Raw genomic sequence first — 25429 nt, forward strand, 5'->3', positions numbered from 1 at the left:
ATCCTTTAAACTGTATTTTTACAGCATGTAACACTTGCCATTGGGTGATCATATACTTAGGGGAAAAAATGCCTGTTAAATTTATTTGCCCCTTTGTCTCTACCAGTTCTGACACGGATCTAGAAGAATATAATATACTAGGTCACCTGAGGAAAATATACTTTTCCTCCAAAAGTAGTAATTGAGAGAATTACCTCAATTTGGGACATTTGGGGAAGATTTAAAAAATAAGTTAATCTCTGCTTTTAGAGATAATTTTTTGGGGAAAGTTCTGTATTTATGTACAGTAAACTTTAAATAGTAAAGACATTAAACTAGCAAAGACTAACTGCTACACTTGAGGTCAAACACTTGATATAATCACACAAATGTCCAGGAAGTTTTAGAAGAACTCTTACACATCTGAAGTCATTTCCATCAACTATACCAACAAAGAGATGAAGCACCAGGCACGTGCAAGGAAAATAAAACCTCTCTGGTGGATATTTCCCTGCAATCTTTTCAAAATATTTATCATAATGGAATCTAAAGTAAAGAAAATATTGAGACTAAAATCTTAAAATGATATGCTAAAGATATGAAATTACATAGTTTATAGTGGTCTAGAAAAGATAAAGCAAACAAAACAAACTTAAAACAAAGTATACTGCTAAGAAATATTAATGTGTAAATAGCTCATTTTAATGCAACTCTATTGGTAGCAACATGAAAAATTACCTGCTGCACATATCTGTCAGTAGTTTTCCACATGTAATAATATTCAATGATGCTAGTCAGTGATTTCCAAGGGAGCTGAAAAAATATGTAACATGACAATGAAAACAAGCTACTGTAGGAACTATTTTCCTTTAAAACCACTTCGTAAAAATAATGAGGCAATGACCTACACGGGAGACACATCTAGTAGAAATGTGAGAAAACGGAAATTAATTCTGAGCAAAGGGTCCCCAAACAAGTTCTATTCAGCTAGAGATGATGACACAACACATTTCTCAGCCCCCATTTTTTTAAAATTATAAACCTTATGACTGATAACATTTCATAACTTAATCAGTTTTTCTCGAGCTATGGGTGGGGTTGAAGTATAATTTTTAGAATAGTATTCTGAAGTCTCGCCTGAGTTCTTTAACTTTCAAAGATGACATCCACAGCTAGGGGTCATTGGTCTGCAGCGTAGTACTTCTCACCTTTTCAAAAACTGCCCTACTTTAATCTATTTTGTTGTAAATAAAATGAAAACCTAAGTCTCCGAAAAACAGCCAAGAGTGGTACATATCAGAAAAGTAGGAAGCTTGTCTGCTATTTTCCATAATTATTCAAAAATCGCCAAATGAGCTTCTACTTATGATACCCAAGATAGAAGAAAATATTTAGTATGTCCCTCTGAAAAGGGAGATCTGTTATTCATTCAAGAAGCCAAGCAGGGCACTTCAAACAGAATGGTAACACTCAGTTGTCAGCTGTTGAGGCAGACTTACTGACGGGTGAGTCAGTGCCCTCTGCCTCTCATCGAGCTCGCTCTAAAGCACCACTGGCTTTAAACAGTTCTTCCCAGACCCCAGTGCAGCTAGGGGTCTGTTTGTGACCTACACGAACACCATTCATGACATTCCTATCACCTCCATATTTAACTCACCTGTTTGGCCTGAAGAGAAAAATAAATGGAGTTTAGAAAAACGAAATTATTTTTAAGTTAAATTGGGTGGCACCTTCAACAAATGTGGTCTCCTTACAGTAACAGATTGGCACAGCTGGCATTTCAATTGCAGTTAAAGCAAATGTAATTTTCTCCAGTTTAATATAAAGCAATCTAATGGAGTTGAAAGGGTCTGAGGGGCAGTGTTAAGGAGCTGACTACAGCAAAACCCTAGGCATAGTCTCCTAGGGTTTTAAGCAAAGCAAGACTTCTTATCTCCTAGTTATTCTTTTGGGAAACAGCCCCTGGCATGCAGTTTACCTGGTAGTCTGAAAAAAGAAAACCAAGTGACCATGAAACCCAAGCTTCCTCATGAGCCAGATTTTATCTAAGTCATAAAGTCCTAATCAGCTGTGCTCAGCACCACCACGCTCTCATCAAGAAGTGTAGGTCATGTCTGTGTCTACTCCTGATGAAGTATTGTCTCTCCCTCAACCCTCACTCTGGCTTCATGGGCGTTCCCTACAATATGCCAACTGAAGAGGAAAAAATCCAAATGCAACAGATGGCTCCGCATGATGCTGGCACCAACTGGAATCAGACTCTGTAGCATTTCAGCCCCAAGCAGGAGTGACTGAAGCACAGTGAAGAGGGGAGACCCTTGTGGAGGGCAGACCATTAGAGGAGACATCTGATGTTGTACTTTGAATTGAAAGAGAGATGGCCAGAGGTACTAATCTACATCCACCTGTGGACAATGGTCATTTCTTTGACACAACGATCAGGGACTTGAAAGGAACCAGATTAGAGGACTGGTTGCGATGAGGCTTGGAAAAGAGATCTGTGGGACAGACACTTGGAGGGGTCTGGCTGTGAGGATATTTGAGTCTCTGTGCTCACAAAGGTCCTCTGCACCGGAGGTTTCTCATTCATCTGCTGCTCATTCATCTCATCCATCATAGGCCAAGATGATTCCCTCTATGGCTGCCAGCCAGCCTCTTTCCCTAGACACCCAATGACTGCTCAAAGGACACAAACAAAATAGACACACATGTGGAAGCCACCACAGGGATCTCTCTTATCAATTCTGATCTTCCTCCAAGTGTCTAACCTGAAAGGAACAAAGTACACAGGGCCTCCAGCATGGGACCATTCCCAGTAAAACATCTGCTAGGTTAGACTCTCAGTACCCTAGAATAGCAGTTATCTGTTCTTCTTGAATGGACAATTATTCTAGATATGACTTCCCTTTTTTGTCTGAAATGCATTGGCTAGTAATACCATACACAGACTTACGAATGACTGATTTCCACACAACACTGCCTTTAACCCGGGACTCAGAACCTGCAGGAGTGAAGGTTTGGGTCACCCCACCAGCCTAGATGAACTCTGATCGTCTAAGATACTGTGTTGACCTTTCTTTCAAATAGCAGAGGGTGCGGGCGGCATCCAAACCTGGGTCTCTAGTCTTCCTAGAGATTTTATGAGAACTTAATATCCTATACGCCTTTTGGCTTAAATCAGATACAGTGAATTGTGTACTTAGCAACTAAGAAACCTAATATAACCAAAATATCTATCTTTTCTCCTAAACTGGGTGAGGTTGAGTTTCCCTCACTTATAATCAAGAGTACTCTGATACAAAACTCTGTCAGGGGAGGCGGAGGGGGAGGTGTTCTATTTTGAATGACACCTAAGGCATTAGAAAGCGTTTCACAAAGGGAGAAAGGAAGACTAGAGAAACATCTATATGTCATTCCTTGCTCAGTGTAATTATTTTCCTTCTGCACCGACTTCCCTTTCTATTTTTATATAAGGTCTGTTGTTGGTGGTGTGTTTTTACCTTGATAATTTAATGCAGAAGTTACAAGTTATAAAGACAGGGCTGTGGCTAAAACCAGAAGAGGAATAAACATCAGAGATGGATGCTGTGCCATTAAATTTAAGCCTCCTCATTTAAGGAAACAGTACCATATTTTCTAATAATTCAGGGATAATTGGTGTTATTTGGTTGCTAAGTTGTGTTTGACTCTTTTGTGACCCCATGGACTGTTAGCCAGCATCTGTGCTGACCTTTCTTTCAAACAGCAGAGGGCATGGGCACATCCAAACCTAGGTCTCTAGTCTCCCAGAGACTTTATGAGAACTTAATATTATTCTATGCGCCTTTAGGCTTAAATTAGATGTAGTGAATTGTGTACTTAGCAACTAAGAATCCTAATATAACCAAAATACCTATCTTTTATTCTAAACTAGGTGAGGTTGAGTTTCCCTCACTTATAATCAAAAATACTCTAATACAAAACTCGGTAAAAAGTAGAGTGTTTTAAGAATAGAGCCGAGATACATGGCGCTTACTGACAGAGTCAGGGCAGAAGAGAATCAAGCAAGATAGGTGGGCAGAGGCAGCAGACATGATGGGGGGCTGGGGGGATTCCGGCTGGAGGGTCGCCGTTGTGGGGTCAGGTAGGTTTGTTGGCTTCAGAAGTCCTGGCTGTGAAGCATCGAAACATGGATCCCTGGCTCTTCTGGAGGTTAGCTTTCTGACAACCTTTAATAAATTTCTTCCTCCTCAAATGGCCTCACTCAAATGGAGTCTACTGTCTCTAATTATGACTTGCTATCCTTTCCAACTTCCTGCTAGTTCACTTTCTTATGCTACCAAGGCTAGAAATCCAAACATGGCATTTCTAAGAACCCCCTGTGATTCATTTCTGCCAGTCAGATGTATAAGACAAGTTCAGAAGTAAATTAAACAGGCACAGTATGGATGGTGCATAGCAAGGGATCCATCTTGCTGCAGCAAAAGCAAGAGGCACAGAACTGTTCTAGACCCCATGACTCTGCCAGCGGTTTCCTGATCTCAAGATCGTGGCTACAGCAGTGTGACCCTGGCTCAGATGTTAACCCAGCAGCTTCTCGATTCCCTTAGAGGGCAGAGGTAACAGCTCACTTGGGGATCGTTTCTGTGGGATTATTTTGAGATCCAGCTTGAGCCTACTTCTCCAACCCTATCAATGATTTTAAGTATCTAATTTCTAAAATTAAACACCATTCAGTTTAAAACAGCTCTTATAATTTTGTTATCTGCAACTGAAGTTTAAATGATACAATAGCCAGGAAATACCCTTCAATGAAAAGAGTTTCTATGGCAAAGTTAAATTCCCAAGCCACTGTGAAGGGAGATAGGACTCGTTAAATATTTTTACTTTGGCAGCACATAAAAGAAACAAGTGGTGAACAAAACTAAAGGTAAGAACAATAAAAAACTTACCAAACTATTAAAGGTCAATAGAGGGCTAGAACAACCATTTAGCATCTGTGGAAGGGGAATTCAAACACATTTGCCACAGATCTCCATAAGCTGTTCATGAGAAAGAACCGAGCCAGAGCAGGAAACCCGAGAAACCCCTATTGGTGGCGGTGGAAATTTGAATCACACAAAGAAACGAGGAGGGGCAGAAATGGTGAATTTTTAAAAATAAGTAACAATAAGTAAATAAATATTGGGGGGATTAATCTCTTTTAAAAAATCACTGATTGACTAAAGCAAGAAACAGTAATAATTCACTGTGGAACTTAGAACACAGAATAAAATGTATGACAACAAAAGCACAAGACTGGAAAGAGGAACTGGAAGTGCACTGTTTGTGGTTCTTCCAATCTACGTAATCTAAGCAGTATTTATTTGAAGGTAAACTGTGGTACATTAAAGATATATATTGTAAACCACTAAACAAAAGTTTAATTAGTAAGCCAAGCCACTAGTAGAGATAAAATGGGAGTCATAAAAAAATCATTAAAAAAAGGAAAAGAACAATAGGACAAATGGAAAACTCACATTAAAATGATGGATTTAAACGGTTAATTATATTATTAACAAATTATATTAAAGGCAAGTGGTCTAACACTTGAAGTAAAAGGCAGGGACTGTTAGATTGGTTGGGGGGAAAAAGTAAAATGGATGAAAACAAAATATATCATGTAAACAACAAAGCTGGAATGGTTATATTAATAGGAGAAAAATCAGATTTTGCCACAAGGAATATTATCCCAGGGATAAAGAAGCATAATGTAAACAGTAAAAGGTCAATTCATCCCGAGAACATAACAATCCTAAATGTGTATGTGTGTAACAGAGAGTCAACAAATTTAAAGCAAAAACCTAATACAATTCATGTCAATGCATGGCAAAAACCACTACAATATTGTAAAGTAACTAGCCTCCAATTAAAATAAATAAATTTAAAAAATTAGAAAAATCTACAGCTCTATCTACAGGCTTTTAATACTACTCTCAACAAGTAATAGAACTCTCGAGAAGACTTGAACAACACTATTAATAAGCCTGACCCAAGTAACATTTATAGAATATTATACCTAACAGCAAAATACCTATTTTCAAGAGCACACGGTGCAGTCACCATATACTATATATACTACACACTACAAACAAACCATATACTAAGGCAGAGTTAATCAAATCTTCAAAATGTAGAGTTTGTGTCTGTGTTTAACAAAGTATGCTTTCTGAAAACAACAGAATTAAACTGGAATGCATAACCAAAAATATATATGGGGGGAAAAACCCTACAAGTATGTGGAACTTACTTCTAAATAACCCATGGATCAAAAAGGAAACCATAAGGGAAACTGAAGAAATGAAACTGAACGTACACTTTATCAAACTTTCTAAGATGAAGCTAAATATAACAGTGCAGAGGGAACTGACACACCCCCTTTCTCCATCAGATATCCGGCAGAAAGAACTGGGACAGGGCAAGCCGGCTGCCCAGGGGTGGTGGTGTGGGTGTGCACAGTGGCGATCTGCTGCCACTGGCCAAGAGAGCCCCTTGCTTCCCAGATCCTTCACTCATACAAAGCAAAGCATCTGCCACCGGAGATGGACTAGAAACTGTCCCATCCCCTAGTCCCAGGCAACATGTAGCGGCCAGTGGAGGGGGACTGGAAATGTGCTCACATCCAAGAACCCCTGCTAACAAAAGGCTGCACAAGGCAGAGACTGGTTGCCACGAGAGAGCTGGAGAAAGAGCAGAACTGTTGTGGGAGCACCATCGCTGAAACACAGGCACAGGACTGAGCAGGAAAAGGACAGCGGAGAAAGCCCAAGCCCTTACCATGGACCACCAACACCACTCTACCACAGGGGGAAGGGCAAAAAGGCAGAGAAAGGCTCTACAGTGCAAGGCCTGCCAAGGACGGGACAGGCACACTGAAAAATTAAACTCTCTGCTTTCCAGGCCCCACATTACTAAGCTGCTTCAGTTGTGTCCAACTCTTTATGACCCTCTGGACTGTAGCCCGCCAGACTCCTCAGTCCCTGGGATTATCCAGGCAAGAGTACTGGCGTGGGTTGCCATTTCTTTCTCCAGGGGATCCTCCTGACCCAGGGATCAAACCCATGTCTCTTATGTCTCCTACATTGGCAGGCGGGTTCTTTACCACTAGTGCCACCTGGGAAGCCCAGGCCCCACATTAAGCACAAGTAAGACTTTGAAGTCTGTGGATATTCAGTTCACCCCCATTCACCCTTCCAGTGAGGGAGAGACTAACCCTCAAACAGTGGAAGGTGGCCAGACATACAAACGTGACACCAGAGACAAATGAGACTGACAGCAGTTACTTACACTCACAGCCCAGGGGAAGAGGACACTGTACAAGATGAAGGGGAACAACTGAGACTGGAGAGCCCAGCAGGGGCTATGGAATGCAGTGCCATGTAACAAGAGGGTAAGATATGTCTGGTTCCAGAAGAAGGTTCCCACAGAAGGATGTGATTGGCTTGTGTCAATAATTCTGCCTGCTGGCAGGGAAATGAAACCCATTAGGTTGAGGGCTGGGGGTGGGGTGCCAGGTGCACTAGCCATATGAGGCGCATGAGCCACACGGCCCTCACCCTTTCCTGCTGGGTGGGGGACGTATCTGGCAAGGAAGGGGAAATCCAGTTAAGCTTTTGGGGTCCTTTGGAGTTCAAAGACGGTACATGAAATATTAGGCCTTGCAGTACAGTAGTATACTGAAGGCAGCCAAATAGTAAGGAAATCCAAACCTAGGCAATAAGAGACTATATTAATATACTAAAGGATCTGGTTGAAAAGGTAGACAATACACACGAATAGACAGGGAATTTATACAAAGACAAAAAGCATAAAAATAAAATGTGAATGTTAGGAATATATGGCACTGTATGTGAAGAATTCCTTTAACAAGTTTATCAGTATACTGGACATAGCCAAGAAAAGAATTAGTATACTAGAGGACAGATCAATACAAACTATACAAACTAACACAGAGACAGCAAAGCTCAGCTCTAGGAAGCTCAGTGAACTACAAGGACAGTGAGTACACAGAAAAGCCTACCCAGGGCACAGTGCAGCAGCAAACCCTGCTACGAACCCAAAGTGGAGAGACAGTCTTCCGCACAAGGGAAAAGAAACATTTACATACATAGGAACTTCTCATCAGATGCTATGTAAGCCAGATAGAGAGACATCTTCAGAATACTTAAAGAGAAAAAAAAATTAATATTTTTTCAAAAGGGACAGTACAGTTTTTCAAACAAAGTGGAAGTCAATTCTCGGTCAAACCTGAATTCACTGTCAGCCTAAAGTATACTACTAAATAAATGATTACATTAGAAGAAAAGTTTCAAAGTAATGACCTAAACTCCAAGCTTACCAAAAAAACACAAAAAAACAAAAAAACTAGGAAAACACAAAGAACATAAGTCCAGAGCAAGCTGAAGGAAAGAAATAATAAACAGAAAATCAGAAATCAATGGAACAGAAAACAGAAAAATCAATCAAATCAAAAACTGGTTCTTTGCAAAGATCAATAAAATTGATAACCTTCCTGGCCAAACTAAAGATGAAAAAAGAGGAGCTAAATTACCAGTATCAGCAATCTGAGAGGGGACATCATTACAAATCCATCCCACAGAACTTACAAGTATAATAAAATTATGAACAACTTTATGACAACAAACTAGACAAAATGGACAGGGAGAGAGAGACGCCGGCAAGAGAGAGGAGGATGCACCAGTCTTGGTACAATAAGTAGACAGTTATCAACAAGTCAAACTTGCCCTGGGAAAATATAAGACTCAAATAAGAACCTGCAACAATACAGTGTAGCTAAAAGTGGAGAATAACTGCACAGGAAGGATCACTGAGGAGATGGAGTTCAGCTGAGACACCCGGAAATGGCCAAGAACAACAAAGGGTGGAGGACGTCAGCATAAGCCACACGGCGGATACCACTGCGGTCACCAGCAGCTTGCTCTGTAGAGAAGACTGACAGCCGTGGTCACTGAGGACTCAGCAGCCACTCAGCAGTGTGGAATGCGGGCAGCTTGCACACTAGAGGATTCTGTAGTGTTTGCTGGAGTGAACCTCAGCAGCCTCCTCTGCAGAGAAAGCTGGCACCTTCTGCCACCAAGGTAATAACCAAGAGCCACTGCTACTGCTAGCCTCCCAGGAGACATGCACACCCCAGGCCCCTGGCTCCTCCACATGAGCTCACATCCCATGCACCAGAGCACATGCTTCAGTCACTCTGTGAGCACACACACTCCACCCTCAGCTTCAGTGATGCAAGCATGCCCCCACCTCAGGCACCACTGCCACCACGGACGCCCTCCAAAGCCAGACTCAGAACCAAGAGGGAGCCCCTTGCCCGTGACATGCACTGTGGGAGAAAGAGTGATCAGGAGGTCCCCAACAGCCCTCTCTGCTGCTGCAGACACCTTCACCCTTGGCTGCTGCAATCTTTACTGACATTGACACCTACAATCTTCTGACTTCAGCTCATGGGGCTGAATGTGTACCTTCCCAGGAGCTGGAACTAATCCACACGGCTCACCGGTGCCCTTCTACCCCCTGCCCATTAAAACTAGTCTGTAAAGTCTGCTGTATCTGCTCAATCAAATGCACAGACATTAATACAAAGCTATGAGAAACATGAAAACTTAGAGTAACATGACATCCCCAAAGGAACAGTAATTTTCTAAGAAACTAACCCCAAAGAAATAGAGATCTAGGATTCCATGACCAAGAATTTAGAAGAACTGTTCTAAAGAAGTTGAGTGAGCTGTAAGAAAAGTACAGATAGAAAATTCAATAAAATTAGAAAACAATGTACAAACAAAACAAGAAGTTCAACAGAAAGAAATCATTTGAGAAAAGCCAAACAAATTCTAAAGCTGAAGAATACAATGAATTAAATGAAAAATACAACGACGATCATCAACAACAGACTCAATCAAGCAGAAAAATCTGTGAACTCAAAGACAGGTCATTAGAAATTATCCAGTCAGAGGAGGAAAAGATAAAAAAAAGAATGAAAAGAAATTTATTCCAATTATAAGAAAAAGAAGATCATATCAGAAATAAATGAAGAAGAAACAAAGAAACAACAGAAAATATCTATAAACTAAGAGCTAGTTTTCTGAAGAAAAAAAAAAAAGTAAAAAATAAAACAAAATCTACAAACCAGTGGCTAGACTAAAAAAAAACAAAGATTGAAACAAACAGAATCAGAAGTGAAAGACATTACAAATGACATCGCAGAAACATAAAAGGACCCTAAGTGACTGCTATGAACAACTACACCCCACCAAATTGTATAATCTAGGGAAAAATGACTAAATTCCTAGAAATATACAATCCAGACTGAATCACGAAGAAACAGAAAATGTGAACAGAAGACTGCATCAGTAATCAAAAATCTTCCAACAAAGAAAAGCCCAGAACCAGATGACTTCACCAAACATTTAAAGAAGAATTCATGCCAACACGTCTCCACATCCCCACCAGCATCTGTCATCTCTCATTTAAAAAAAAATAATAGGTAACAGATACAAGGCAACATCTCGTTGTGGTTTTGATTTGTACTGCTCTGATGATTAGTGATGTTGAACACCTTTTCACATACTTGCTTTTCACTGATGATGATGGTAGCTGGAGGCTTGTCATAAATGGCCTTTAAGTTTATATATTTCAAGTATAGGGCGGTGGAGGGGAGAGATAATAAGTTAACAACACTCAAGATGGGGTTAACAACTGCAAACTATTATATACAGAATGGATAAACAAGGTTCTATTGTATAGCACAGGCAATTATATTCAAAATATTCTGTGATAAACCATAAGGGGAAAGAATATTTTTAAATGTGTATATATATATATAATAACAGAAAGTAAAATTGTAAATCAACTATATTCAACAAAAAAATAAATAAAGCAAAGGCTACAATGATTAAAAACAAACACCCCAAAGTACAAAAAACTATTCAAAACTACACTAAACAAAAACCCTTTGAACAGGTAGGCTCCTGATGGTCTATCTTCTTTTAGGTTTTTGACACGCTCAGTTGCTTAATCGTATCAAACTTTTTGCAACCCCATGGACTGTTGGCCTCTGGCTCTTCTGTCCATAGGATTTTCCCGGCAAGAATACTGGAGTGTGTTGCCATGCTCTCCTCTGGTGAATTTTCCTGACCCAGAGATCGAACCACATCTCCTGCACTGCAGCAGGTTCTTTACCACTGAGTCATCCGGGAAACTCAAGGTTCTTGACACTGGTGGCTAATTCCAATCTCCAAAATACAACAATCCTAATGTGGACTGGCTCATTGACAAGCATTCTAACTACCTTCAGAAAAACTAATATACATAATGCAACAAATTTACAAGAGTTTTATTAGGTCATGAAGGTAACAAAAACCCATCTAACAGCATTATTGCTGTTATGCTCATTTCACACCATTATTTTACCTCCTATGAACGCCAGCTTCTATGTCCAAGTGTATTTCATGACGCTGCTGTTGAGCGTTATTTCCTAGTCCTGTACTAAGTGCCCGGGAGGACTGTCTACAAGTTTCACACCTCAGTGTATACCTGTCAATCTGCTATTCTCTCCTTTTAGGCATCAGGGGTCAGCTGAAATGCCAGTTAACTCCCTGAAGAGACTCCTGAGTTGACGGGCACAACCAATAGCTCCCTTCCCACCACTTCCACAGTACTTGTCCTTACGGCTGAAAGAAATGATTACACTATATTTTACTTGAGGGCTTATCTTTCGATCTCTTGATCACAACTACAAATCATTCTCTGAGGTAAGGTCCACACTGCATTTCTGATGCATGCCTAGTGTGTTGCAGGTGCTCAACAAACATTTGTTGAACTGAACTGAGTTCAGAATGATTACCAGGACACGAAATGAGCATGCCACACTCAATGCAGGGAAAAACACCTTCGCTTTGGTGCTTTTCAGATCTGAAGACTTTGTTCTTTAGGGGGTTTTGTTTTTGCGGTTTCTATTTAGTGGTGTAGTAACTGTATATTACATTAGTAACACTGCATTACTGTGCTATTCTGGCCATCTGAAGCTAAATGCCACCAATGCATTTTAAATTCCCAGCTGCACACCCTATAAATTGAAACCATGACATATAACAATCTGGGTGTGAGTGAAGTTTTGCCAAAACAAATGCCAGTGACACTAACAGCTTTAATTATCATGTTTGGGATTTAATATATCAACTCATATTGATAAGTAAAAATTTCCTTCAGAATAATTTTAGAAAGATGCAACAACATAAAAGACAGGATACTGGCTCACATTATATACTTCATAGTCTATTATAAAGAGTCTACTTTCATAATTTTTAAAAAATGACTGCTATAGAAAGCTATTTATGAACTTCACAAATAGAAATTTCCCCATTTCAAAGAGACTGTAAGCTTAATTAAAAATAGCAATTCCATAAAGACAAAGAAAGTACACAATAGTAGACATAATTACCTAGTATTTAAAATGCAAGTAAGATCATGTACATTATCAGGAAGAATAAAGATTGAAAACCCAAAAAGCAAATCCTCCTGCTTTGCTTGGTAATGGTTGTTTCTATATTAGAGATCTGTATCAAATTCAGGCTCAATAATTAGTAAGATAACCAGAAAAATACCCAAGATCTAAAGGAGAACAACAAGCTTAAAAAGCAGAGATCAGAAGTATCTAGTTCAAATGGTCAGAAAAGCTGCGCATAAATTAAAACTGGAACTCAGAGAGAGGTGAAGAGGATGAATTCATACTGCCAAAGTTTATAACAAAAATCTGGGACTTCACGATCCTGGGTCTTACAATTACTTCTCAGGACAAATGTCAATTTCTCTCTCCACAATACTGACCTGCATTCTATGCTGAGTAGACAAAAATTACTAAGTCACAGGCTTGCTAATGAATAGTTTAAGGTTTACCAAATTTTTAAGAGATAAAATATTCCCACTCCAACATTTTACTTAATTCACAATTTTCTACTTACAAAGTCTTGACGTATGTCATTGAAGTCTTTGCCATATTTTTCCAATGCCTCTTCAAATAAACTAGCTTCAGAGGCTGACCATTCTTCCATTTCATCTCTGCATAAAACAGGTCCCCCAAGTGGTACTAAGACACTAATTGCACTGCTCAAATCATAGCCGTGCCTATACAATGTATCCATAGCATGAAACTAAAAAAATAAAGAAAATGGAGAGAAGAAATTAGCCAGAAAAGCAAATTTTCTTGATTATTTAAGAACAGAGATATTAAAATGCATGATGGACTTAATTAACAACAATATACTTAGTATTTTTTAAGTAACATAATTAAGAAAAATTTAAACAACAGATTATTCAATTATTTAAGACATCACATACTGCTTTTAAGAAAATGATGATTTGTACCTTTTAAGATATGTATTTTTTTTTTAATGCATTCACTTCTTAGAGCAACAAATGGCTAGATCTTCTAACCATGAAGATCTAGGACCTCCAGGAATTAAAATGGGAACCCAGTACGTTTCACCATCCTTTTGGTTCAAGGTGCCAGCATCACTTCAGCTATCATATAAGGCTGGCACAGCCTTCTTTGACAAGGGAAAAATACAGAGGATGTATCAGAGAGTGGGAAAAAATATTTTCAGGTTGGATTAAGAGAATGATATACTAGAAATGAGAGATGGAGGAAAAAACACCATGAAACTGAGAATGATGGTTAAGACAAAATTACACATCCGTGTTAAACAAAACAAACAAAATAACATATACACGTAAAAATAGTAACTTGGTTGAAATTCTGTAAGACCAAGAACAAATGACTGGGCTTGCTTGACACAGCTACCTAGGCCAGCATGGATTTCATACACATTCCAAAGGTGAGCGACTGAAAAGCAATTAGAAAGGGAGGAAATATAAATTTGGGTAATATTGGTAAACTGGTTTTTTCCAAAAAGTACCTTGGGTCTAGCTTATTTTAAAAAGATCCGTTCACAATATGCACACATATTTGCATGTGTAGGAGGAAAACTGCAGAACAGGACAGTCAGCTCTGTGTCTAGATAAGCATGTAGGTGTGGCGCAGACGTGGCTGGTGGTCAAATCCTTGCCAAGTGGGAGCTAGTTCTGTTTAAGCTTTCTAACATGTGAAAGCCATGTGTTACACCTTTTACACAAAGTATCTTCTGATAATTAACTAAAAATTTTATAAATGGGGATAGAGCCACATCTATGTTTTACTTTAGCCACCTGATGCGAAGAACCGACTCGTTGGAAAAGACCCTAATGATGGGAAAGACTGAAAGCAGGAGGAGAAGGGGACGACAGAGGATGAGATGGTTGGATGGCATCACTGATGCAATGGACGTGAGTTTGAGTAGGCTCCGGGAGTTGGTGATGGACAGGGAGGCCTGGTGTGCTGAAGTCCATGGGGTCACAGAGAGTCGGTATAAAAGCATAAAGTAAGCTCAAATAGCAGCTAATATCTATTAAAGAGAAAAAAATTGGCTACAACATGACTAAAAAATACGTAACACTGTGATAACATTAGGTTGTTGAAAAGGGTATGGAATATGAATTTGTTGACAGAACAGGCAGAATTTAGGACATGATTAGGAACAGTAATTAACTGCTTTTACAAGGGTTAACATCTCCCCTCAAATCACTGTATTCCACAAAATAAAAACACGTAGAGATTTCATTATCAATTTCCTAGTTATTATCTCAGCTAAGACCACACTGACCATGTGTAGTCTTTTGCTCTGTCACAATCACGAAATAATAACTTCAGCTTGCAAGTGAATTTCTTCTCAGTCTTCTGCAGCAGGGGTTACAAAAATATTGGAACTGATCTTGATTCTTCATTTAAGTTCTGCAAACTTCAAAATCAACTAAACTGCACCTTTCTAGATAACCTCTCAGTTGACAGATTCAGCAATTTAACTATACATACACTGTTAATTCACTCTTACACCATCCTTGAAAATAAAAAACTATTGTTTCTAGATAATTGATCTATGAAAATGCAAAGACAAATGTCATTTAGGGATCCCTTCAGTTAATAATATATTCCCATAAATGATTTTTAAAACTCCAAAATTTACAGTGCATAACTAAAAAAAAGTTACTGGTATTCAAAAATCAATAATTATACAAATTAACTGTGTTGCTGAGATTCCTCAGGAGGTACAAGTAATTTTTATAACACACAGGTGCTTTGAAACCAGAAGTCACAGAATTAAATGAGTTTCTCTCAGCTGATATTATACCAACCATTCAAAGCATGAATGGATTTCCAGTCTTTTTGTTCATGTTAGATGAATGAAAATGCCTTTCTTATAGGTACTTTTTAAAATGATGTTGGGCTAGTATCTAATAAAGCTTCAAAGTATGAAAAATATCCTAGCCTCTATAAATAACAGTAACCCAAATCCCAAGTGATCAGGTTGTTTTAAAGATTCTGTTCTTTACAATGTGTTTATATCTCTAAATACTGAAGCAAAGCTTTGCTTTTGAAGACTAGCTCCTGCCCTGTGTCACAAATCAACTGCAAAGAATGGGCTGGACTGAGGCTGACCATAGCAATGAAACCTCCAAGCCCACATTTACACCACAGCCCCGAGGAGAGTGCAGTTAATGATCACTATGCGAAGAAAATAAACATCCCATGAGACACAGGCACTGTGGAATGCCTAAGGAACAATTCTGTTAAAATAAATGACCAGAGAGGATCACAGAGGAAACCAGAGAGTCATATTATTTGCTCAGAGTCCACATTAATGCCATCCTTCTGACACACATAGAAGCTTCTTCAGAATGAACTTTTGTATAGTTTAATCCAACCCTAAAAAGCCAAGTAAAGCACAAAATATACTTTCTGAAACAGCGGAGACAATATCCAGTGAAGACTCACAGAAATAAGCTAAGAAAAGACATAAGAGCATGACATATAACCAATAGCTTACTGTTCATCAGTTCAGATAAAACTCAAAGAGCTAGACATATAAGAGAACACACTGGCTGAGTCCATTTATGTGAATTTTGGGAAAAATAACAATTTATGGTGAAAGAAGTCAGAATAATGATTACCTGAGAAGAGGAGATCACTGACTTGGAAGGAGCATAAGGAATCCTTGTTCATCACCTAGATCTCAGTGGTGGTTATATGCATGTATATACATGTAAAAATTTATAAGCTGGGCATCTAAGTGTACTTAATATACTTTATTACATGTATATCTCAACTGAAAATAAGATAAAGAACTTAAAACTGAAAATCCTCTCTCCAGCTAAATACTTTGTGAAGACACCATCTTCTAAACAGAGATACAGATACACACAAATACAGATACAGAATCCATTCAAAACTAAATTTTAAAAATCATAACAGTTCAGCACAAGCTTTTCTCTCTGCCAAATAGTGGTGAAGGTGTTGTCACATTTCATCTCATTCAAAACAGATGGAGATGACAAACAGAAGTATTTTAGGATAAAGACTGACAATGAAATCTTGGCAGTGGAATTTTCATCTTTTGTTCATCAAACAGAATTACATTATGCTAAACTGGACTATTGTTCAGCAAATATTCACTCCCTCTGTGGGCCTCCAAGGGAGTGTATTCTTCCACTCCGTTGAGGTTGGGCCTAGCTATGTGACTTGTGTGGCCAACTGGATGTTACGCTGCGTGACATAACAGAGCCTTGACATGATTCGTGCATTTAGACTTGTGCTACTGATGTTTGCCAACAGAATACGAGAGAGATACAGAGCAGGACCCAACTTACAGCTTCATACCTGAATCAGCCCAGTACAGTTCAGCAGAACCCTAGATAATCTGTAGAGGGATGCACAAGATATTAATGCTTGTTGCTTATAAAGCAATGAAATTCTGGGCAGTTTAACCCATGTTTTTCCCTTTGGGGAATTAAGAGCTTATTCACCCAGTGCTAGCAGCAGTGTGAGCAGAGCAAACAGCCTACAGCTGCTGCTCCTCTTTGGAATGATCTCAATTTAAGAAAGATTCATCTCCCCCATCTCCCGGGGCAGCCTGCACCCAATGACGCAGGAGTGTACAGGCTGAGGCCTTCATTCACACAACATCAGAGCCTACCTTCTCCCTCTGTCCAATTCTGCCTCCCTCCCTTCTCTTCCACAGGTGTAGATCCCAACAGCGCTCCGTAATATATTTCCAGCATTCAAATCTCATTGCAGAATCTGTTTCTCAGGAACCCAACATGTAACATTTTGGCAATGACAAAATGATACCCATATATATTCAGTACTAACTACTGATTTGTTCAGTTAATAGTTTTACAAAAATCTTATATGTGTAACTCCAGCACAATATACAGCATTCAGACTATCAAGTCTATTTTAAAATTAATGAGCATATGGTTTTTTCCAAGTAGAAATAGAAATTCTCATGACTAAACCTCAAACCATGATCAAGGCAAAATTTTTTATATGTAAGTAGTTATGCCATCCAATTAATTTTTGCTTCAGTGCACAGCCCTCAAAGGAAAAGCCTTCATTCATAATCAGATTTGTGGGGACCTGGTTGTCATTCATTCATATCTATCTATAAGACACCCAGAGACACGTTCTTCTGTGAACTCATACTTTCATTATTATCAAGAGAAAGCTCTAGGGGTGGCAGGCGATGGTAACCCCGTGGCCCTAATGTCACTTCCAAACTTACTTTGAGCATAACTGTGGGGTCTTCCCCCGGCTCTGATTCTAGACACAAACCAGACAAAGAATACAACTGTGTGGGGATACCAAAGAACACACAGCGCAGGCTAAGGTAATTCAGAAAGAGGAGGCGTGAGAGGCCAGCTTCCACACAGATCTGAGCTTTCACCTGGAGGGTATTATCCAAATGGCTACTAAAGAGAACAGACCAAACAGAAAGTCAGCTTCGTACTAAGCTAAGGTGAAAATGGGCAAGACCACTTTCACCTCCGAGGGAGCAAAACCCTTGGATATTCCAGGTCTTTGTGAGAATTACAATATGTTAAAATAATTGGTATCATACATGTTCTCTGACCAGAAGCCCCAAAGCAATTAAGATAGATTTATGAACTGCATTTCCTTGGAAATTAACTCCCTATCAACTGCAAAATTATAAATTAGGAAATACTTAGAACCAAGTGATAATGAAAATACTACATATTAAAATATGAGAGATAGAGGGACATTTATAATCCTAATTACTAATAACAGAAGAGTAGATAAATGATATTAATGAGCTAAAAATTGGTCTTGTAAAGTTGGTATAGGAATATCAGGGTAAAGCCAAAGAAGAAGGAAGAAAATAATAAATAGAAAACAAATATAAAGAAAATCAACTAACCGAAAATCTCATTCTTTCAGACAAGAAAAAGAATTTTCTGGCAAAACTATCAAGAAAAAAAATAAGAAATGTGACACATAAACAATAACAGGAATATTCCCAGGTGGCCCAGTGATTAGGATTCCAGGCTTTCACTGCAGAAGGCATGGTTTAATTTCTGGTCAGGAAACTAAGACCCCACAAGCTGCACAGCATGGCCAAAAAACAAACAAACAAAATTACTATGAAAGATTACGTTGCTAAATTTGAAAACCTAAGGAAAAACGGAAAATCTCCTGATGTAACTGACCAAAGGACTTAGAATAAAAACTTACTCTAATTATTAATCAAATTATAACCATATCCCAAATCAAGGGATATTCAAAGTAAATTGCCTATACTCTTCAAAATGCCATGGTCGCAAAAGATAAAAACAGTGAAGAACTGCTCAGGATTGAAGGTAATTAGAGATAAGACAACTAAATGCATTAAGTGATTCTCAAGTACATCTTGGACGAGAAAGAAAATTTTTTTCTCCTGACATTACTGAGACAACTAGCAAATCTGACTAAAGCCTTTAGATTAGATAACAGTATTATAACAATGTTCATTTCCTGAGTCTGAAAACTGTACTATGGTTAAGTGAGAAATGATCCTTGTTCTTTCAGGAAATACCTCCTCAAATACTGTGAAATAAAGGCACATCTATTCTGTAAGTAAGTAAGTAAGTAAGTAAGTAAGTGTTAGTCGCTCAGTCGTGCCTGACTCTTTGCGACCCCATGGACTGCAGCCCACCAGGCTCCTCTGTCCATGAGATTTTCTAGGTAAGGATACTGGAGTGGGTTGCCATTTCCTTCTCCAGATCTTCCCAACCCAGGGATCGAACCCAGGTCTCCTGCACTGGAGGCAGATTCTTTACCGACTGAGCTACAAGGGAAGCCCACAGTTCAGAAATAATATGAATATAGAGAAAGCATGATAAAAGAAACATGGTAAGTGTTAATATTGGGGAATCAGGGGTGAGGGGAGGACAGGAAGTCTTAGTACTATTTTTACATTATCTCAAAATACAAAAATAAAGTTTTAAGAAATATAACTGCAAGCCTTCACTAACGCACACTTATAAATTCAAATCTCTTCAACACGAACCCTCCACAAAGAAGTCAAAACAATTTTCACTATATTTCCCCATAGTTCAATTGTGCAGTGATTTTCTAATGTTTCTTATATTAGTATAAAATGCATGGGAGGAAAAGTCAAGTAAAAGGCAACATACACTGAAAACAATAAAACAAAACAAAAACAAATTTAAGCTCAAATTTAAAAGAAAGATGGATAAACAGATGCTTAACACAAGGACACAATTGCCCCCAAGACAGTTGGCAGTGTCTCTAAGGTCATTTTATATCATTTAAAAATTCTTACCAGCATTAGATCATCAGACGAAAAGAAAATGTGCTTAATGTAGTAAAGTATTGCCTTAATGCTGTATTTAGAAGGAAGGAAAATTTCATGTTTTGTTTGTTTTACTGCAGTGGCAATCCATTAGTTCAAATTCTAACTTTAGTCTTGGATACATGGATACTCAGAAGTACTCATAAGTTTTAGCAAAATGAGTTTTAAAAATTATATGAATTCTCATTTAATAATGTAAGTTAATGCCTAAAATGTTCACTAGATTTATATATTGTACTGAGTACAATTTCTTTAAATGATGTAATGACTGTGATTTCCAAACCGATCTCACTTCCCAGTACCCTCAAAGCCCTAAATGAAGTGTCTGACGTGAACAGGAATCACAAACAGTGAAGTGCATGGTGAACAGCTGGCATTTTAACAGAGTATCTGAGGGATAAAACTATTGTCGGTTAAATAAACTTTTTCTTATCAGAAAAATAAGTTATTTTTTCTAAGTTTTTCTTGATGGGAAAATTTTTTTTGTAAAAAGTATAGCTTGTTTTAAGCGGAAGGTCTTTAAACTATAAGTGATTTCTCTAACAATTATGTTAAAATGGTTAACATGTATGGTTAATCACAGCCTAATGATCACATTCAAACTTGATAATCTACTACAATGATAGTAAATATGGCATGAAAAAAACCCTTTCAGTCAATAATGCTATAAAATCAGAAGAAACTAAGACTCAACAAAGATGGGGAGAAGGAAATGCATCATTGTCATCATCAGCTCAAGAGTAACAACTAATATTTATTGAGCTCTCAGACACTGTTCTGAATGATCTACAAACATCATCCTGTTTAATCCTGAAGTTGATGCCACAAGGTAAGTCAGAGACAGGCTTTTCTGGAGACTGAAGGAGGACACGGAGGCACCGCCTGCTTTCCCTTCTAGTGAAGATGGGGCTGTGAGAGCCAGACGAGCTCAGTGTTTGTGAACATTACCTTAAATGAAGATACAGAAACTGCGGAACACAATCACTTCTGGAATACTGATGGAAGCTCAAAAAGACTTGTGACATAGCAATAAATGAGTGGCCTTCCACCCAATCTGGACAGTCAATGACACGGTGAGCTCTATGCCCCTCAAGAGAACCCAGGGGCCCAGGCCCAGGCCCAAGGTATACTCTGGCAAGCCAATGCAGTTCCATCAACTTCTATATGCTTGGATACATATATCAGCAACTAATAGGGGCATGTCTGCATATCCTCTTCTTGTCAATCTATAACCTCAGGGCAGAAAGATTTTATTATTACCATTGCTGAAGAGGAAGCTCAGACATAGTGAGGTTAAACAACTTGCACAAGGCTATATAGACCAAAAGCTATAGATCTAGAAGGAAAAAAACAAAGAATAAAAAAAGTACCTTCATTGTACACTCATGTTCATGGCAGCATTATTCACAAGAGCCAAAAGGTAGAAGCAACTCAAGTTCCTACTAACAGATGAATGGATAAACAAAATGTAATATGTACACACAATGGATTGTTATTCAGCCTTAAAAGGCAGAAATGCTGACATATACTACAACATGGATGAACTGTCTTGAAAACTGTTATGCTGAGCAAGCCACCAAAAGGTAAATATACGGTTCCACTTACATCAGGTACCCAAAGTAACCAACTTCAAAGAGATATAAAGTAGAATGGTGACTGGCAACGCCTGGGGACTGTTTGAAGGATCTGGGTTTTTACCCTAAGTGCAATGAAAAGACACAAAAATAAATAAAAAGACACTATCTTATATAAGATAAGGGACAGCAAAATCAAAGTTGCATTTTTAAAAGATCAGAAATAATACCGAAATTAGATATGTTCCAGCATGTGATTTTCTCCCTACTAAGTCAACCCTTTCTCAGAACCAGACTTTAGCATCAGGAAACCTAAGTTTCTAGGTTTATGTAAGTTATTTAACCATTATCTCTAATACAGTCCATCCTAAAAGATTTCTAAGGCCCCCTAAAATCAAAAAGCTTTGAGTCCTACTCTCCTACCTGTTTTGGCACTCAGAGTCCAGACAAAGGAGAAACCCGGTACTTCTGCAAATACCTGTTCTCAGAGACAGAGGCTTTACTCCAGCAATGGCTGCCTAATAATGCACGTGGCACTTGGCCCTGCCGGCCACAAGCATAAAGGAGCAGTCTAGAACGTCCACCAGCTATTACTTAACCAACCACCTCTCAGTCTACTTTGTTTCAAGGAATTTTGCATCCACAATGCAGGAGGAAAGGAGAATGAATGTAGGGATTGTTGTAAACTTTTTTTTTTTTGCATATTATACTAAGTATATTTAACATTTTAGTGAAACGAAGGTGAAATCTATGAAGCCTCTGTGATGTCAATGTTTTAACAAACATAAATCTTATTATATGGCTTAGACTAGTAGGGTTTGAAATTCACAACCCAGCTATGTTTGTAACAGGTCTCAAAATGAGGAAGTTAGATCCAACAATCCTGCAGGCAGCACAATTACCTGCTCCCAAAATATTACTGGTGATTTGATAAACTGGCATAGACTGTCTTGGATAAGCAGATGTGTCAGCTGAGAGCTAACTGGAGTCCTCAGAGGACAAGTCACAGAGAAAACCACCTGAGCAGGGTGCCTAGGGCGCAGCAGCTCCACAGCCCTGCCCTTCTCCGTGCTCTCCAGATCCACAGTCTGGTCACCTGACAGAGAAAGGTACTAACCTGTGGCTCTGTGAACAATGAAAGCAAAATGAAAATCCAACTCTTCAAATTCAACTGGATGAAGCCATTGTCATTTAATGGCACAGAACAACTTAGCAAGCTTTCGCACATTATTCTTGGAAACAATCTTCAAAACTCATATTATCAACATAATATTAACTTTAAACCACTGCCATTCATTTTCATAGAAATGCCTTAAGATCTTGTATTTTAGCATCAAAGTAGTAGGCCCAGATACCACTGGGCAAACAGGATTAAAGGTGAAGGCATGACCTGTGAAATAATAAGAGGCAGTAACTTCTCCCTGCTTTCAAGACTTCTAAAAGATGTCAATTTTATGCAACTGAAAGTAATTCAATCGCAACACAAGAACATACAGAAAGTCCAAGAGAAGTTGAAGCTAGACTAGGTAGAGCAGGAAACCAAGACACATAAATGTTGTAGACAAAAAGAACCAATCGTCAGTGTTGCCTGATCTGAGACAGACAACGATGATGTTTAAACTCAAGCTACTTTAACAAGAACAAACCAGAAGAGGTAATCTGACGGAGAGAACTCCTCAGAAGGAGTCAAGATCCAAATCCTGTCTCTGAAACTGGCTGTACAAACAAGCTGTATACAAACACAATTTCCTAAGCCTCTGAGCATGCCGATGCTTAAAAAAATTATAATATAACACATAATTTAAGATAATAATGTAATTAAAAAGTGACTCCAAAGTGCTAAATACTAAACAAAATGCAAACAGAAGAGACGGTAACAACTGGAGTGTGAAAGCACCTACCAGAAGGCACGTAACAGGCGAGTACTGAAACCACACACACACCATGCGTTTAAACTAAGATATAAAGATTGCATCCCCTTTAAAATGTTTCTTTTTACAACGGCCTTCAACAGAACAAAAACAAATACTGAATCCTGAAGACTGCCCTCTTCCCCAAGAAATTCATACGCTGTCCCACCTTGGTAGTTACCAGCAGTGGGAAGCAGAGAGTCGCCGCAGCTGTGAGCCAAGAGCCCACACACCTGCTCTTCACCTGTCAGACTGAATTTAAGGCAAATCCCAGCCCCAGCTGTCTTATCACAAGAGCTCTGTCCCACCTCAGGAACTGGCTTTGTATTCTCACTCCTCAGTGTAGAGGGAATTTGCTGGATTACAACAGGGATAGCACCCTCTCCCCCTTAATAATCTGGGAACCATTATCTTATAAGAACATTGTCAAATCACAAGAGACTGACTACATAAGTAACAGTTTCTCTACACAAGGCAAAATCATGCAACATTAGAAAAAAAATTTGCAGATTTTATATGAAACAGTGTTATGTTATAGTGTTAGGAAAAACATGAGGGAGAGGGGAGGCACAGTATAAAACGCTCTTTTTAAATGACTTCAACTCTATGTTAAAAACAAAGTCATGTGGAACTTATTATCAGGTATCAAAATTTAGTATAGTATGGTGCTTTCACAGGGACAAATAGGTCAATGAAACAAGAGACCAGATTAAGAATCCTAAGCATTTTTAGGATCAGGAAATAAGACAGAAGAGGCATTACAAAATTCTGAGGTAACAACAAATTCAATAAAAGATGCTGGAATAATTAATTTTCCATATGGAGAAAAAAATGAGACTGCTACCTCACTTCATTCTTAAAAATATAAACTCCAAATGTATTTGTCTTACATACAAAAAAAACTTCAAAACTATTAGAAAAAAAAGAATAATAATATAAGTGAAGAATGGACAAAGGATACATTAATCTAAAATACAAAAAAGAAAAAAATCTGAAGAGTCATTATGAAAACATGCTGCTGCTGCCAAGTCACTTCAGTCGTGTCCGACTCTGTGCGACCCCATAGACGGCAGCCCACCAGGCTCCCCCGTCCCTGGGATTCTCCAGGCAAGAACACTGGAGTTGGTTGCCATTTCCTTCTCCAATGCGTGAAAGTGAAAACTGAAAGTGAAGTCGAAGCCTCATTAAGTACTCAGGGAAATATAAATTAAAATAGCATGAGATTAGTAAAAAATTTTAGTCTGAACATACCAAGTGTCCAGGCGTTGAAGACAATGTAAGGAAATGGAGGTAGAAAGAAGTACAGTCATTTACTGCTTAAAGGATTACAAATTTCTAGTATGGTGTATAGAGTAATTTTGATGCATGTGGTCAAACTGAAAATGAGCACTACCCTATGAATCACTATGAATAATTATTCCAATTCTAATTACAGCCTAGAAAGCTGGCACACATGCTCAGAAAGGACATGGGTTAGAATTCCCAATGCAGCATCATGGGTAATAGCAACGGGAAAATGCTTTTCAAGCACTCCAGATGTTCACTGATTGGTGAAAGAATACATATATAATATGGAGTAGTATTCTGTGAAAGTATACTACAAGTATTACCAACCAGTAAAAGTGAGTGAAGGAGGTATATATTTATTAACATGGCGCCATCTCATCAATAAACAAATAGCAAAATGTAACAAAGTAAACGTAAACACATGTAAGACAATGTTTATGTTGTTTTTGGAAACATCAATACATAGCACAACTAGAAAAACAGGACTAGATACACAGTACACTTGATACAGCAGCTGCCTCTTCTCAGGAGGCAGTGATGATCAGGGTCAGAAGTACAGACAGAGGATGGGGAATAAGATTAGGGAGAGAATATTAGAGATTTCATCAATAAGATAGTGGTAGAATGACTCATTGGAAAAGACCCTGATGCTGGGAAGGACTGAAGACAGGAGGAGCAGGGGACGGCAAAGGATGAGATGGTTGGATGGCATCACCGACTCGATGGACTTAAGTTTGAGCAAGCTCCAGGAGTTGGTGATGGACAGGGAGGCCTGGCGTGCTGCAGCTCTGGGGTTGCAAAGACTCAGCACAACTGAGCCACTGAACTGACTGATAGTGGTGGAAAAACCGTTTACTCCAAAGAACTAAATAAAATACTAAAATCTGCTTTATGTGGC

The 25429-nt window shown here is 38.7% G+C and overlaps 1 protein-coding gene across 7 annotated transcripts in view; it reads right to left on the minus strand.

Annotated features, from left to right (window-relative positions):
* Positions 1-25429, minus strand: part of MTA3 (metastasis associated 1 family member 3) — a 213477-nt gene that overhangs the window by 38226 nt on the left and 149822 nt on the right. For all 7 annotated transcript variants that reach the window (XR_011466095.1, XM_070379671.1, XM_070379669.1 and 4 more), the window contains exons 9-10: positions 12981-13169; positions 718-792 (exon numbers count right to left, since the gene is read on the minus strand). Coding sequence is in view for 6 of the 7 variants with exons in the window: in XM_070379671.1 (XP_070235772.1) it covers positions 718-792; positions 12981-13169 (264 nt within the window). In the remaining variant the exon portion in view is untranslated. The remainder of the gene's footprint in view (positions 1-717; positions 793-12980; positions 13170-25429) is intronic.

Source organism: Bos mutus, chromosome 11 (assembly GCF_027580195.1).
Source record: "Bos mutus isolate GX-2022 chromosome 11, NWIPB_WYAK_1.1, whole genome shotgun sequence".
NCBI classification, from domain to species: Eukaryota; Metazoa; Chordata; class Mammalia; order Artiodactyla; family Bovidae; genus Bos; species Bos mutus.